At 50.2% G+C, this 13,087-nt stretch overlaps 1 protein-coding gene across 1 annotated transcript; it reads left to right on the forward strand.

Annotated features, from left to right (window-relative positions):
* The first annotated feature begins 9,374 nt into the window (after positions 1-9,374).
* MYOG (myogenin) lies at positions 9,375-12,354 on the forward strand. Its single transcript, XM_031438835.2, has 3 exons — positions 9,375-10,000; positions 10,782-10,863; positions 11,460-12,354. The coding sequence occupies exons 1-3, from the start codon at positions 9,455-9,457 to the stop codon at positions 11,579-11,581; spliced, it is 750 nt and encodes a 249-aa protein (XP_031294695.1). The 5' UTR covers positions 9,375-9,454; the 3' UTR covers positions 11,582-12,354.
* The last annotated feature ends 733 nt before the right edge of the window (positions 12,355-13,087 follow it).

Genomic DNA, 13,087 nt, shown 5'->3' on the forward strand with positions numbered 1-13,087 from the left:
TTTAGTAGTTGCTCTAGTATTGACAGTATCCATCTTTAACTTATCAAGTCTACTTTCAAGCAGTATTATATCAATTCATGTATAAGAACCCTACAACAGTATACTTCTTCTCTCACCTCCCATTCTCTCTGCTATTGCCATACATTTTTGTTATAAACCCTATAATACACTGTTATTATTTTTGCTTTAAATAGACAGTGATCTTTTAAATAAATTTTTAAATAAGGAGACAATGTCTTTTTATATTTACCCACGTTTACAACTTCTGATGCTCTTTATTCCTTTATGTAGATCCAAGTTTCATTTTTGTATCATTTTCCCTCTGCCTAGAGAACTTCCTTTAACATATATTATAGTGAATATCTCCTGATCATAAATTCTGCCAGCTTTTTTTTTTTTTTTTTTTTTTTAGAAAAGTCTTTATTTCACCTTCATTCTTGAAAGGTATTTTTCACTGGGTACAGAATTCTTGGCTGACAGATTTTTTTTTTTTCCTTGCAGCACTTTAAAGATATTGTTCTACTATCTTCTGTCCTTCAGAGTATCTGTGAATAAGTCAGCAGCTTTAAAAAAAAAAAAATCTTTGTTTCTCTATACATAATGTGCCTCTTTTTCTTTGACTGCTTTAAAATTTTTCTCCTTATCACTGATTTTCAGGAATTTGATTATGATGTGCCTTCTCGTGGCTTTCTTTATGTTCATCCTTTTTGGGGTTCATCAAGTGACTGAGATTTGCGAGTTTATACGTTTCATCAAATTTGGAAAATGTGTAGCCATTATTTCTTCTAATTTTTTTTTTTTTTTGCTTCTTTCTAGGACTTCAATTATATGTATGTTAGTCCACTTGATATTGTCCCACATGCCAGTAAAGCTCTTTTTAAAAATATTTTTCTCTGTGTATCTTTTCAATATTCCCTATTGTTTTGTATTCAGATTCAATGCACTTTACCCCCACAATATCTTATGTGCTATTAATCTGTTATGAACTGAATGTTATGCTTGTGCCTCACCCTCAATTCATTCATTGAAACCCTAACCCCTCATTGTAATCAGTGTAATGGTATCTGGAGATGGGGCTTTGGGGAATTAACTGGGTCTTGAGGCTGGGGGCCTAGTCTAATGCCATTATTACCCTTATAGGAAGAAACACCAGAGAGTTTGATCTCTCTTTCTGTGCACTGAAGAAAGGCCATGTGAGAACACAGCAAGAAGGCAGCCATCCACAAGCTAAGAAGAGAGCTCTCACCAAAACCCAACCGTGCTGGTGCCCTGATCTCAGATTTTTAGCCTCCAGAACTGTGAGAATATAAATTTCTCTTGCTTAGGCCATCCAGTCTATGGCATCTTGTAATGGCAGCCAAAGCAGACTAATGTGGAATCCTATCCAGTGAAATTTTGATTTCTTTTTATATCTTCTATTTCTCTCTTCATTATGCCTCTGATTTTCTTTAAATCCTTAAGAATATTGAGCCTATTTATAATAGCTCTTTCAATGGCCCTGTCTGCTAAGTGTGTTACCTCTAGCATTTCTGGGTCTATTTCAGTTGACTAATTTTTCTCCTGATTATAGGCCACACTTTTTTTCTGCTTCCTTGCTGCCTACTAATTTTTGATTGGATAACTGACATTGTCAATTTAACATAACTGAGTGTTGAATCTTTATCATATTCCTTTAAAGAGTGTTCGATTTTGTTCTGGCAGGAAGTTAAATTAGTTTGATCTTTTGTTTGAGGCTTGTTTTTGAACTTTTTAAAAGCAGTTCTAGACTACTCTTATTTTTAAACTTTTAAAAAGTACATCTAGAATACCTTTTACTTTATTTCTAAGGTTTGCCCCTTTTGTGAGGCTCTTGATCTAACTAGTGGAAACTCAAAAACTTCCTGGCCCTTTGTGCAGTTACGAATTGTGAAGATGCAGAGGGGAGCAGAGATTGCGAGGCTTTTTGAATAACTGGATATGGACGGACAGGAGATAGAGAGGAACTACTGGGTGGGTGGTGGCATTGGTCACCAAGAGGGGAGATACTGGAAGAGGGAAGTAAGTAAATTGATTACATTTCAGATATATTTCAGTTTAGGAGACTGCAAGGCTCTCAAAGTGGAGATGTAAGTGGGGGTGACTGCCATAATCTTGGATATGTGATCAGGGGAGAGAATGGAGTCAGGTTTGGGAGTCATCAGTATATAACAGTTTAGATCAGCTATCATTTACTGAGCATTTTTATACATGGTTGTTGAAACCTAGGTGGGAGAATGAGATTACCTAAGAAGACTGCAGAAGAGAGGTCTAAGAACGGAAAATTCCTCTTAACAGAGGAGAAGCTTATGAAGAAGATGATGATGAGGGAAAAGAGAAGAAAAATGAGAGGAGGAGGAATGGTGAGAAAAACCAGAGAAGAACCAGGAGACGGCGGGGTCACGGAAGCTAAGAGAACACTCTTAAGAAAGGTGTGGCCAACACTGTCAAATGACACAAACCCACCAAGTAAGATTGAAACTGAGGACTATCTCCGAGAGCTGGGACCTGGTGACGGTGTCTGGTGATCTTGGGAATAGCAGTTTCAGTGTCTGAGGCAGATGGAAGCCACTGAACAGATAAGTGAGTGGGAAGTGGAAAGGATAAGTGTAAACGCTTCTTTCTAGAAACTTGGTGCAGAAGGGAAGTTTGGTGACAGAGCCTTAGTTGGGGGGGGGGCTACATTGAAAAAGGAGGGAGTTTTTGATGGGAGAGGCTTCAGCATGTTTTAAGGGCTCAGAGAAAAGGCCAGCAGACAGGAAGAACTTAAAAATAATTGAGAGAAAGAGGGACAATGGAATAAAGTCCTTAGAGAAGAAGGAGTAGTTGGGTGAAACGGCATAGGAAGAGTCCACAAGCCGCAGTTAATAGGCGGCAAAGGACTTGTGGTTAACAGGGAAGACATTATTCATCATCTCAATTTTAAAGATTAAAAAAATGAAGCCCAGAGGGGGAAGAAATTTGCCTTAAAGCACGTAGCCTGGACAGAAGTGACCCTGTCCCCTACACCTGGCCACCCGACTTCCTGTCCCACGGGGCTCCCTCTGTATCAGTCTAGAGGCTTGACTGCCCCTGCAGGAACCTGGGGGGAGCTGGATGTCTGAGTTCCAGAGAGGGGAATGCAGGGAGGGTCTTACAGCACATTCTGGGAAGGGGTGGCTGCTGGGAGAGGTACTGGGGAGGAGAAGACAGAGCTGGGAGAAAGGCAAAGGCACCTCCACCCAGGCAGCAGCTGCTCCCAAATATGTCACAACTTGTCAAAGAGGCAGAAATAGAAGCTGTCCAGGGAGTAGAGGGGGTGGGGCGGCATGCTAGGGCGCTGAGCCCACAGGAAGGGCAGAACGGGGAGGCTGGAAGGGAAGGGGTACAGGCGGGTGGGAGGTGGGGGCCTGTCCAGAGCTGAGTTTGACAAATGCATGCCAGCCAGTTCTGGGTAGGCCACAGTGGGTCCAGAGAACATTCTGGTGAACTTTCAGTGAGACTGAGTACAGGAACTGTAGAGATGGGAAAGGGACAAAACGTGGGGTCCACAGACACCTGGCAGCTTCCCGCTTCGAGACCCCTCCCGTGTCCAGCTGTTGCCTTTTAAAGATGACAAAGAACAGTCCATTCTTAATACCCACCTGCCTTAGCTGAACTAACTACTGTAGACAGTGATTAAGCTTACAATGCCCAGAAGCCAAGCCACCAGAACGGGTCACAACCCTCTACCAAAATCCCTAGCCCTACCCTTTCACAACCCCCTCCTTTCTCTGTTACCCCAACATCAACCAACCAGAGAATTGTGCGTGAGCCGATCACGCACCCTGTGACTCCCTTTGCACCCAATGTCATGTACACACAAGGAGTTAAAGGTTACCCTCCCTCATAAAAGATCTCAGCAATTGGCCCTCGGGGCGCACAGACACCTCGTCTCTGGCCCTTGCTGCCTACAGCAGCGTGACCTAATTAACGCCTTTTCTGTGTTCACTCTTTGTCTTTGGTAAATTATCTTACCGCCCACATACTGGGCCACCAAATCCCACAGCACAAAATATCCAAGGAAACCTGCCTTCTCTGATCTAAAGATGAGTTCATCTTTAGAGCTGGTTCAAACAACACTCAAAAGAGTCCACCTACCCTGACCCCATGAGCACTTCCTCCAGCCCCACATGCTGAATCTGAAAAAGAACGTCGCCTCTCAAAGCGTCACTGGGATCATTCAGGCCAGCATCTTGGTTACAAACAAGGGTGTTGAGAACCAGAGAGGAGAGCTGACAGCAGTATGCCCTGACTCCTTATCCGGGGCCCCTTCTTCCTCTTTCCCTGAAGGTCCTGACAGTGTTCAACTCAACCAGGAGCTGAAGGCCCAGCCCTCATAGGAGCATGGACTACTTGTAAGAAATCCTCACCCACCGTCTTTCCAAAGGCCCTCAGGTCCACACTGCCATACACTCTGCTGAGCTTTGGTCTGGTTATTTAAAAAACCAGCTCTGTGCTTGGTGTCTACCAATCACCTCTCCATGACCCTCATCCCCCAGGGACCCATCCCCTTCCACCTCCAGACCTGCACTTCCCCACCCCAAGGCCAGAGATTCTTGATGAATGAGCCTGGCTCTGAGCTCCAGATTCCAGGCAGGGACGGATTTCCCAGTGGTTATTTGATGCTCAGTTCTCAATGGAAACAATGTGTGGCCTCCCAAGGCCTGGGGCTCTCCCCTTCCCTTCATCTCTCCACCCTGGCTCCCAGCTGCCTCCAAACCTCTCCTCCTGTCTCAAGCCCTCAGGACTCCCTCTGATCTCCCTAGCCTATTGTCTCTTAAACTTTTCTTGTGTCTTCTTTTTATCTCTCCATCACTGCCTCTCCTGATGTCTCCCTGAACGCTCCATTCAAAACTAGAGCACCTCCAGTCCCCTCTCTGCCTCCCCACTGAGGCCTCAGGTCCACCTGGAAAGCACGTTCTCACTTCACCTGTCAGCCTCAGAGAGGGAGAGGAGGAACCTGCATTCAGCCCCGAGGCTTAAACTCAGGCAATCCAAGAGCCAGCACTCTTAGACTTAGTGCTCTGTGCGCCTTTGGGCAGTCACTTCCCCTCTCTGAGCGTGTTTCCTAGTGTATAAAAGGAAGACGGTGCACTGGCTGATCTCCAGTCTACCTTACAGCTCTGACGTTCCACGATGCTGTGACTTATTCTCATGCTGCTACAAAGCTACTGCCCCACAAATAATGCTGATCTGCATGCCATCTTCACGCGTCTAGGGCCCACTGAAATAGGCAAGCATTCCCTCCACCCAACCCCCACCGGCTCCTCATGCAGAACACCAGAGAGCCAGCCTAGGAAAACAAAAGGTGGGGCCTGTTTAGAGAAGCCAGAGGCTCCCCTCTTCCAGAACCTTCTCCGTGATCCTCTGTACCTGGGCACGTGAGACTCTGGGACAAGAAACTTGCTCCGATGTGAGCCAAGCAAACTGGCAGCCCAGGTCCGCCCCCTTGCAGGGTCAGTAGGGACCAGAAGCTGCTAGGAGCCGGAGAGCTGGGACTGGTTGCGCAGCAGATGGGGAAGGAAGGAGTCGGGAGCAGGTGAAGGGGATTTCTGAACATTGTGAAATCCAACCAGTACCATGCAAATGAGATCAGCACAGCATGCAAATAGACAGAATCAAGTTGAGACAGTGAGGGTGGGGGCAAAACCCAGTCTGGCCCTGGAGCCCTGGGCAGGGATAAGGGCTTCCTCTGGAGAGAGCAGGATTGCTCGAAGAGGAGGCTACAGTCAGAGCAGGGGGCCCTGAGTGCCCAAGCCAGCAGGGGTAGGGATTAGGGCCTGACGCCCTGCTGTCAGGTTAGAGCTGATGGATCACCGCTGGTGGCAGAGCACAAAGGCCGTTCTGTGCTTGGCACCAATGTGTTCCCATCCATCAGAGGGCAGCTTGCACGGGGTGGAGGACTATGCGGGGAAGCCCTAGGTGCAGCCTTTCCACAGCTCAGCTCTGAGAGAGGGGCAAGGTGAGTAAAAGACCGAGCCCCCCATTAAGGTTTTGAGGTCAGAGGTACCTGGGCCACGCTGTCTTCTCAGTCCTGGGAAGGTCTGTGCCCCGCAGCTGGGACTTACCATGGTCCCCAGGCCACCTACTCAGACAGACATACACAAGCACATCCACTGACAGGGATTCACTGAAACCCAGATGCAAAAGCACCCTAAACTCCCAGTCCTGCCCTCACGTTTGGTCAGAGGCAGACATCACACAGACTTAAGGCAGAACTCACATCCAGCCAGAGGGCGGGGGCCGACGCTACCCGCAGCTCTCTGCCCAGATTCAGTCTTGGCCGGGGGATGAGAAAGAGTGGACTCTCAGGAAATTCAGTTGAGCAGAGAAAAGGAATAAATGAATGAATTCCTTCTCTGGATGACATCTGCACTTTTTCTAGCCTACTCCTTTTTTTTTTTTTTTTTTTTTTTAATCACCTAACACTTCCTACCCTGCTTAGATGACTTTGTGTAATCATCTTCCTCGCTCAGCTGTGAGCGCCTGGCCGGCAGAAAGACCACGTTTTACTCACACCAGTGACTCCACCCAGCACAAGGCACACAACACGTGTTCCTTGAAGGAAGGAGTAGATGAATAGCTGCATACACACATGGGGTGTGGCCAGGTTTTCCAGCCCCCCATTCCTGCTGTTTTGGTCTTCTGGAGGCAATGAGGACAGCCAGAGCGACAGCCTGACGGAGAGGCCAAGAATGGAGGAGAGGACAAAGCAAGGAAGGGGACTAATGTTCTGGGGGTGTTCCCAGGTGCCAGGTGCCCTTTCTTTAACACAGCAGCCATTCCCCTATCACATGCATGTAGCATCCCTTTACCAGCTGAAACACGCATCCTCTCCCAGCTGAATCCATCCTCTTGCTTCTGAGTGGTTCGTTCAGATCTTCAGCACCTCACTCCTGGATCACTGTCATTCATCTTCTATGCAGTCTCCTTGCCTCCGCTTTCAAGTCCCTCCCTGCTGCCGCTCTGGGTCTCCTCCCATCTTCACAGGCTTGTCCAGTCACCCACTTACCTGAACCCTGAGCTCCATACCAGGCCTCCTACCCAATACTCCCCTTGTCCTCCTCTTCTGGTCTCAGCCAAATCCTACCTTTTCTCCAAGACCCAGCCTAGAGCTCTCCTCACCCTCAGGCTTTCCATTGAGACTCCAGCCTTCAAGTGGTTTCGATTTTATATAAACTGAAACACTCATTTGATGAACCCACTCATTTGTAATTGATCATGGCCCATGCTTACTGTTAAATTAAAATAGCTCTCTCTTGCCGTGGAATGTAACATTTGCACAGTATCCACACTTACCAACTTGATAGTCAAATCCTGGAAATCATCACACAACAAGCCCAGTTCTCCTGCTTCCATTTTTAGAGAATGTGGACACATTGTTGACAGGTGAGGCAGTCTGGATCCCACAAGGACAAAATGATGCAATTTTTGGGTTTCCATAGTAACTTCAACATCACTCTTCTCAGGGCTCAGGATTAGAATGTAAACTGAGGATAGGTTTTTCTTTTTCTATTTCTTTCTTTTTTTTTTTTTTTTTTTTTTTTTTTTTCTTGATGAGATGTCTGTTAGAAATAGAGATTCTTCTTCAACTCATCTGGTTGGGGCCAAAGCGTGGTTTACAACCCACAGCCCCCATGAGGTCACTTTTCATCACACTGGAAGGCCAAGAACCCAATTAATACCTTGCTGCTCTTCTTCAACATGCTTGGGTTTTTAAAAAAATTTCTAGTTGTGTCCCCCTCCTCATCTCTGTTCCTTACCCTGAAAGACACCAGCATTTTCCCGGTGCCTCACCATAGACAGTGAGAGACAGGAAAGCTGGGTTTTTCGAGCTCCATTCAGATCTCACCTCCCCTGTGAAGTCTTCTCTGTGTCCCCAGCACAGTTCCTCTTCCTCTTATCATCCTTGCCACTGGTTAGAATTTAAAACATCAGTCTCATCTGTTAGGAAGAGGGGTCCTAGGGAATAAAAAAAAGGGACCAAAGGATAAAAGACAGAGGGGACAGACTGCAGCTCAAAACCCAGAAGGCTTCTCTGAATATCAGTGGGAAGCGCTGCCTTGTGATGTTAGCAGATGGTGAACAATGGTCATCCGGTTAGGGGATTCAGGAATCAGGGGCTGGGTAGAACTAGGTGACCAACAGGGTCTACTAGATGGTCAAGTCCTCAAGGGTAGGGACCCTGCCTTGGGCATCCCTGTGAGCCTTCATCCCTAAGAGTGAGCCTTGTTCACCACTGATCTCTGAGGCCTGCCTACTGTATTGGGAACATTGTCCTCTTAGGCTCTCAGGCTTCTGCTCAGAGGTGACCGTGGACAGAGAAGCCTGAAAACTAAGCAGTCTTTCCTCCACCGGCATCTGAGATCTGCATCTTATGCATGAAACTGATGGCTCAGCCCGGAAGACCAGAGCAACCAAGCCGAGTGGCCAAGGAGAGGGCGTATCTAAGCTGAGTCTGAAGTTCTCTGCTTTCTCTCCGTTCTTCCCTACCCGCAGTAAGGCGCCAGGAAAATCCTGGTGTCCAAATGGGGCAGGAAAGTTGAACAGGTGACACAGGAGGGCAGATAAATGATTCCGAGTGAGAGAGGGAGGAGACAGAGGGCTTAACAGAGCTTGAACTTGCCACCGTGGGGAAGGAGACGGTGTGCAGACTGTAAATTCTAATCCCTGCTCTGACCCTGGCCAGCTGTATTAAAGAGAAAACTTCCACTGACCTCTGCCAAACAGGGAAAAGAAGACGAGAAAATTCCTCTTGCCTCAATTTATCCCCTATCACATGAGACCTAAGAGGCATATGATGTCGAAGCTGCTGTGAAAACCCAGAAGTTGACTCCATTTGCTCCTCCAAGTTTCAATTCTCTTATCCTAGACACTGAGGACCAATACAAACCCCAAATTTGAATCACTCTCACGCTCTGGGAGGGAGTCTTCTAGCGTCTCATCTGCTTGATACAGTCTGAGTGAGGTGCTGTGACCAAGTAGGGGGATGAACAAATTGACTTCCTAAGTCCCCCTGCCAGCCCAAAGCTGGTTCCCTCCCCCACCCCCCACCCGTTTCTTCGGGACCAGCGCGGAGAGAGCAGGCAGGTCGCCCGGCTAGGAGTAATTGAAAGGAGCAGATGAGAGGAGAATGTGTGTCCTCCCCCACCTCCCCAGCCCCCACGGGGGCTGCGGAGAAATGAAAACTAATCAAATTACACCCCCTGGCCTCCCTGCCCGTGCGCAGGAGCCGACTGGGGGCAGGCTGGCGGGGGAGGGGGGGCGCTGGGGGGCGGTGCGCGGAGGAGAGGGAAGGGGAGTCACATCTAATCCACTGTAAACGTCTTGATGCGCAGCAACAGCTTAGAGGGGGGCTCAGGTTTCTGCGGCGTTGGCTATATTTATCTCTGGTTCCATGCCAGCGGGGAGGGTTTAAATGGCACCCAGCAGTTGGCGTGAGGGGCTGCGGGAGCTTGGGGGCTGGTGGCAGGAGCAAGTCTTTTCTGACCCCATGGAGCTGTATGAGACATCCCCCTACTTCTACCAGGAGCCCCACTTTTATGATGGGGAAAACTACCTGCCCGTCCACCTCCAGGGCTTTGAGCAGCCGGGCTATGAGCGGACTGAGCTCAGCCTGAGCCCCGAGGCCCGAGGGCCCCTGGAAGACAAGGTGCTGGGGCCCCCCGAGCACTGCCCGGGCCAGTGCCTGCCGTGGGCGTGCAAGGTGTGCAAGAGGAAGTCGGTGTCTGTGGACCGGCGGCGGGCGGCCACGCTGCGGGAGAAGCGCCGGCTCAAGAAGGTCAACGAGGCCTTTGAGGCCCTGAAGAGGAGCACGCTGCTCAACCCCAACCAGCGGCTGCCCAAGGTGGAGATCCTGCGCAGCGCCATCCAGTACATCGAGCGCCTGCAGGCCCTGCTCAGCTCCCTCAACCAGGAGGAGCGGGATCTCCGCTACCGAGGCGGGGGCGGGCCCCAGCCGGGGGTAAGTGGCCCTCCCGCCCACCTGCCCTGTCCGAACCCGGGGACACTCGGGGACCCCGCGGTGGGGCTCACTCAGCCGGCGAGAGCGGGAGCCAGGCAGGGTCCTCGGAGGCTGCAGGATGCCTTCCTTTGTTAAAGCTGGGCTGCCCAGCTGCCCTGCTGTGTCCCCGTGTCCCCGTGTCCTTTCTAGACAAGGCAGGAGGGGTGGGGAGAAGCACATGGCGGGGGTGTAGGACTGAAGGAGGGATCCCGGAGCAAACCCAGAGCCAGCTGGATGAGGGTGAGGTTCATCCCAGTGCCTGCCTGGGGACAGGGCCTAATAGTCTAGGCCAATTGCATCTGAAAAGACTGCTTCTCACCTCAGCCTACCCCACCTTGGGTGTGGCTGAGCAGAGAGAAAACCCACTCAGTCTCTCTCATGGAACCCCAACAGGCCTGCACAAAAGTGGCCCTGGCTGGGCAGTACATTCTACCTCCATCATCCTCATCCCAGGGTCAGGGAAGCCTCAGACCCCCTGAGGCTGGGGGTCCTGTGAGGGCAGCATCTCTCCCCAGGATGGATGCTGGGAGAGGCCTTGAAGCAGGGGTTCTGGGGCCAGACAGAGGCATGGAAGGAGCTGATTGTGAAGATTCTAGAAGAGAGGGTGGGCCAGGCTGGAGGGCTGCAGCCTGTGGCCCACCCTCCAACCCCACCACAGGGACTTCTGCCCCTTGGGACTGGACAAAGAGACACCACCGAGAATGGCTGTGCCTTGACCTTGGGCCTTAACCCTGTCTTGCAGGTGCCCAGCGAATGCAGCTCCCATAGCGCCTCCTGCAGTCCAGAGTGGGGCAGCGCACTGGAGTTTGGCCCCAACCCAGGGGGTAAGTGAGGCCAGGACCCTGGGTACCTTGACTCAAATCCCACAGTCTGTCTCTAGACTCAGTTCTCCCCTCTTACCTCACTGCCTGCTCCAGTCTTCTGCCTTTGGGCTCTCTAGGGACCTTTTGAACCAGTGCCTCAGATGGTGGGCAGGGAGGCCCTGTGCCTCTCTGAGGCCTTGACCAGCTAAGGAGTGGTCTAGGCCTCCTGCAGCTCCCCAGTTGGTGCCTGGTGGCTGACCTTCCCCATGGAGAGGACAGTCCCTGCCCCAGGGGGTCTCTGGGAATTGCTGAGTCAGTGCTGCAAAACTGGGCCAGCAAGGGCAGTTCCAGTCTCCCAAAGCATCATCCAGGCTCCACCTCGGAATATCTGTTTCCGAATTCTAACCTCACCAGGGGATTTCAGAGACGACACGCTGGCATTCCCACACACCTGTGTGCACACAGTATCCAGAAATGCATGGGCTGCGGAGTAGGACTCAGTTTTTTCTTACCCATCTGTCCTAGAGAAGCTGTGCCACTCCAAAGGGCTCATCCCCGTCTTGGGTCTTGAGATAGTTTTATCATCCAGGTGACATCTTCCTGCCTTCACCTTACAGATCATCTGCTCACTGCTGACCCTACGGATGCTCACAACCTGCACTCCCTCACCTCCATCGTGGACAGCATCACGGTGGAGGATGTCTCCGTGGCCTTCCCAGATGAAACCATGCCCAACTGAGATTGTCTGCCAGGATGGGTGTCCATGAGCGCCCCCAAGCTGGCCACAGGTGCCACTGCTCTGCAGCGGGGCTCTCCTAAGCCAGGCTGTCCTGATGCCAGAAAGCCAGCCCTGGGGCTGCCAAATGCCAGACTATCCCCCTCCTCATCCGTGTAAGGTTAACCCACCACCCAGAAAGGAATGGACGCTCTCATTTAGCTGACTCTTCAGACCAGAGAGCAGTCCTGTTTCCAGGGAGATAAAGCAGGGGACCAGAGTGCCCCCTTGTGTAAGCCCCCTGGCTCAGGGGGCAAACTCAGGAGCTTCCTTTTGATACTAATGCAGCCTCCAGTCCCACCCCCTCAAAAGAAACAGTTTAAGAGACGAAGTCAGTGTCCTGACCTGAACAAGCTATGCACACCTCCAGTTTTTATCTCTTCTTGTGCCAGTGGCTGGGCTGGGCCTGCCCTGAGTTGAGACAAGAAAGGGAGAGGAACAATGCTCTGTTCCCAAGTCCCTGGGGGGCCAAGCTTTTTGCAGTGAATACTGGGAACCTTCCGGTGGTTTTATGTTCTGTTTTGTATTGTGTGTTGTTTGTAAAGCTGCCATCTGACCAAGGTCTCTTGTGCTGAAGTTGCCAGGGACAGGTAGGGGGGTGGGGGGCAGGGGCTCTGGGGGTGATTTATTTTGTTAACTAAGCATTGTGTGGTTTTGCCATTGTTTTGTATATATATTTTTTGCTAACTTATTTGGATTTCTTTTTTTAAAAAATGAATAAAGACTGGGTGCTAGAAGAGTGTCTGTGATGATATGGAGGGAGGGGACGACTGATGCTACAGCCTCTTCCATCTCAGTGGTCCAGACACATCTCAGGGGCAGGGCTTGTGCAGCAGATGGGGCTCCAAAGTGTCGGAGGCACCACGTTGCTGGTGGTCACTAGACACTGGGACCCTCTGCTCTTTTTACCATTATAAAGGAAGCCAGGTCTGGTCTATTGGCTGAGCAAAGACAAGATTCCACAGAAATTCTTGTGAGACATGCAGGAAATTGTTGAGCATTGGGCTACACCCTAATTCACAAAACATTGTTCACAGTCTACTGCATTCCAACTTCTATCCCAAGAGGTTCCTTCCCTTCCAATTAACTGAGCATGCCCGCACGCCTAGCACTCAGCCCACAGCCGGCAGGCAGGGGTGTAGAGCTGGAATTTGTGGGTTTCCCCTTTCTAATCCCTGCCTCTCCTCCAGTGTGACATTACTGGGAGCCCTATAAGGAAGTGGGAGGTGTCTAAATCAGTCTGATTGGGGTCAAACACAGTCACTTTCTTGCAGGCCGACTAGCATGTCCCCTCGTCCCCTCTCCATACCTTCCATTCCTCTAGGCTGCAGGGGATCCTGGTCCCTGATCTACAGCTCAGAGGATGAAGGGAATTCCACTAGGGTCAGGGAAAGGGCTTACAAAGAACAATCAAATGAAATGAAGCTGGGGAACTCTTCACACGGGATGCTGTTTTCCAAGTACTGGCTT

Source organism: Camelus dromedarius, chromosome 21 (genome assembly GCF_036321535.1).
Source record: "Camelus dromedarius isolate mCamDro1 chromosome 21, mCamDro1.pat, whole genome shotgun sequence".
Taxonomy (NCBI): Eukaryota; Metazoa; Chordata; class Mammalia; order Artiodactyla; family Camelidae; genus Camelus; species Camelus dromedarius.

Bases quoted from the DNA above. Each gene is read 5' to 3' on its own strand.
- MYOG (XM_031438835.2), top strand. From the start codon at position 9,455: ATGGCACCCAGCAGTTGGCGTGAGGGGCTGCGGGAGCTTGGGGGCTGG. The intron at 10,001-10,781 runs GTAAGTGGCCCT...CCTGTCTTGCAG, and splicing joins GGGGCGGGCCCCAGCCGGGG to GTGCCCAGCGAATGCAGCTC. The intron at 10,864-11,459 runs GTAAGTGAGGCC...TTCACCTTACAG, and splicing joins GTTTGGCCCCAACCCAGGGG to ATCATCTGCTCACTGCTGAC.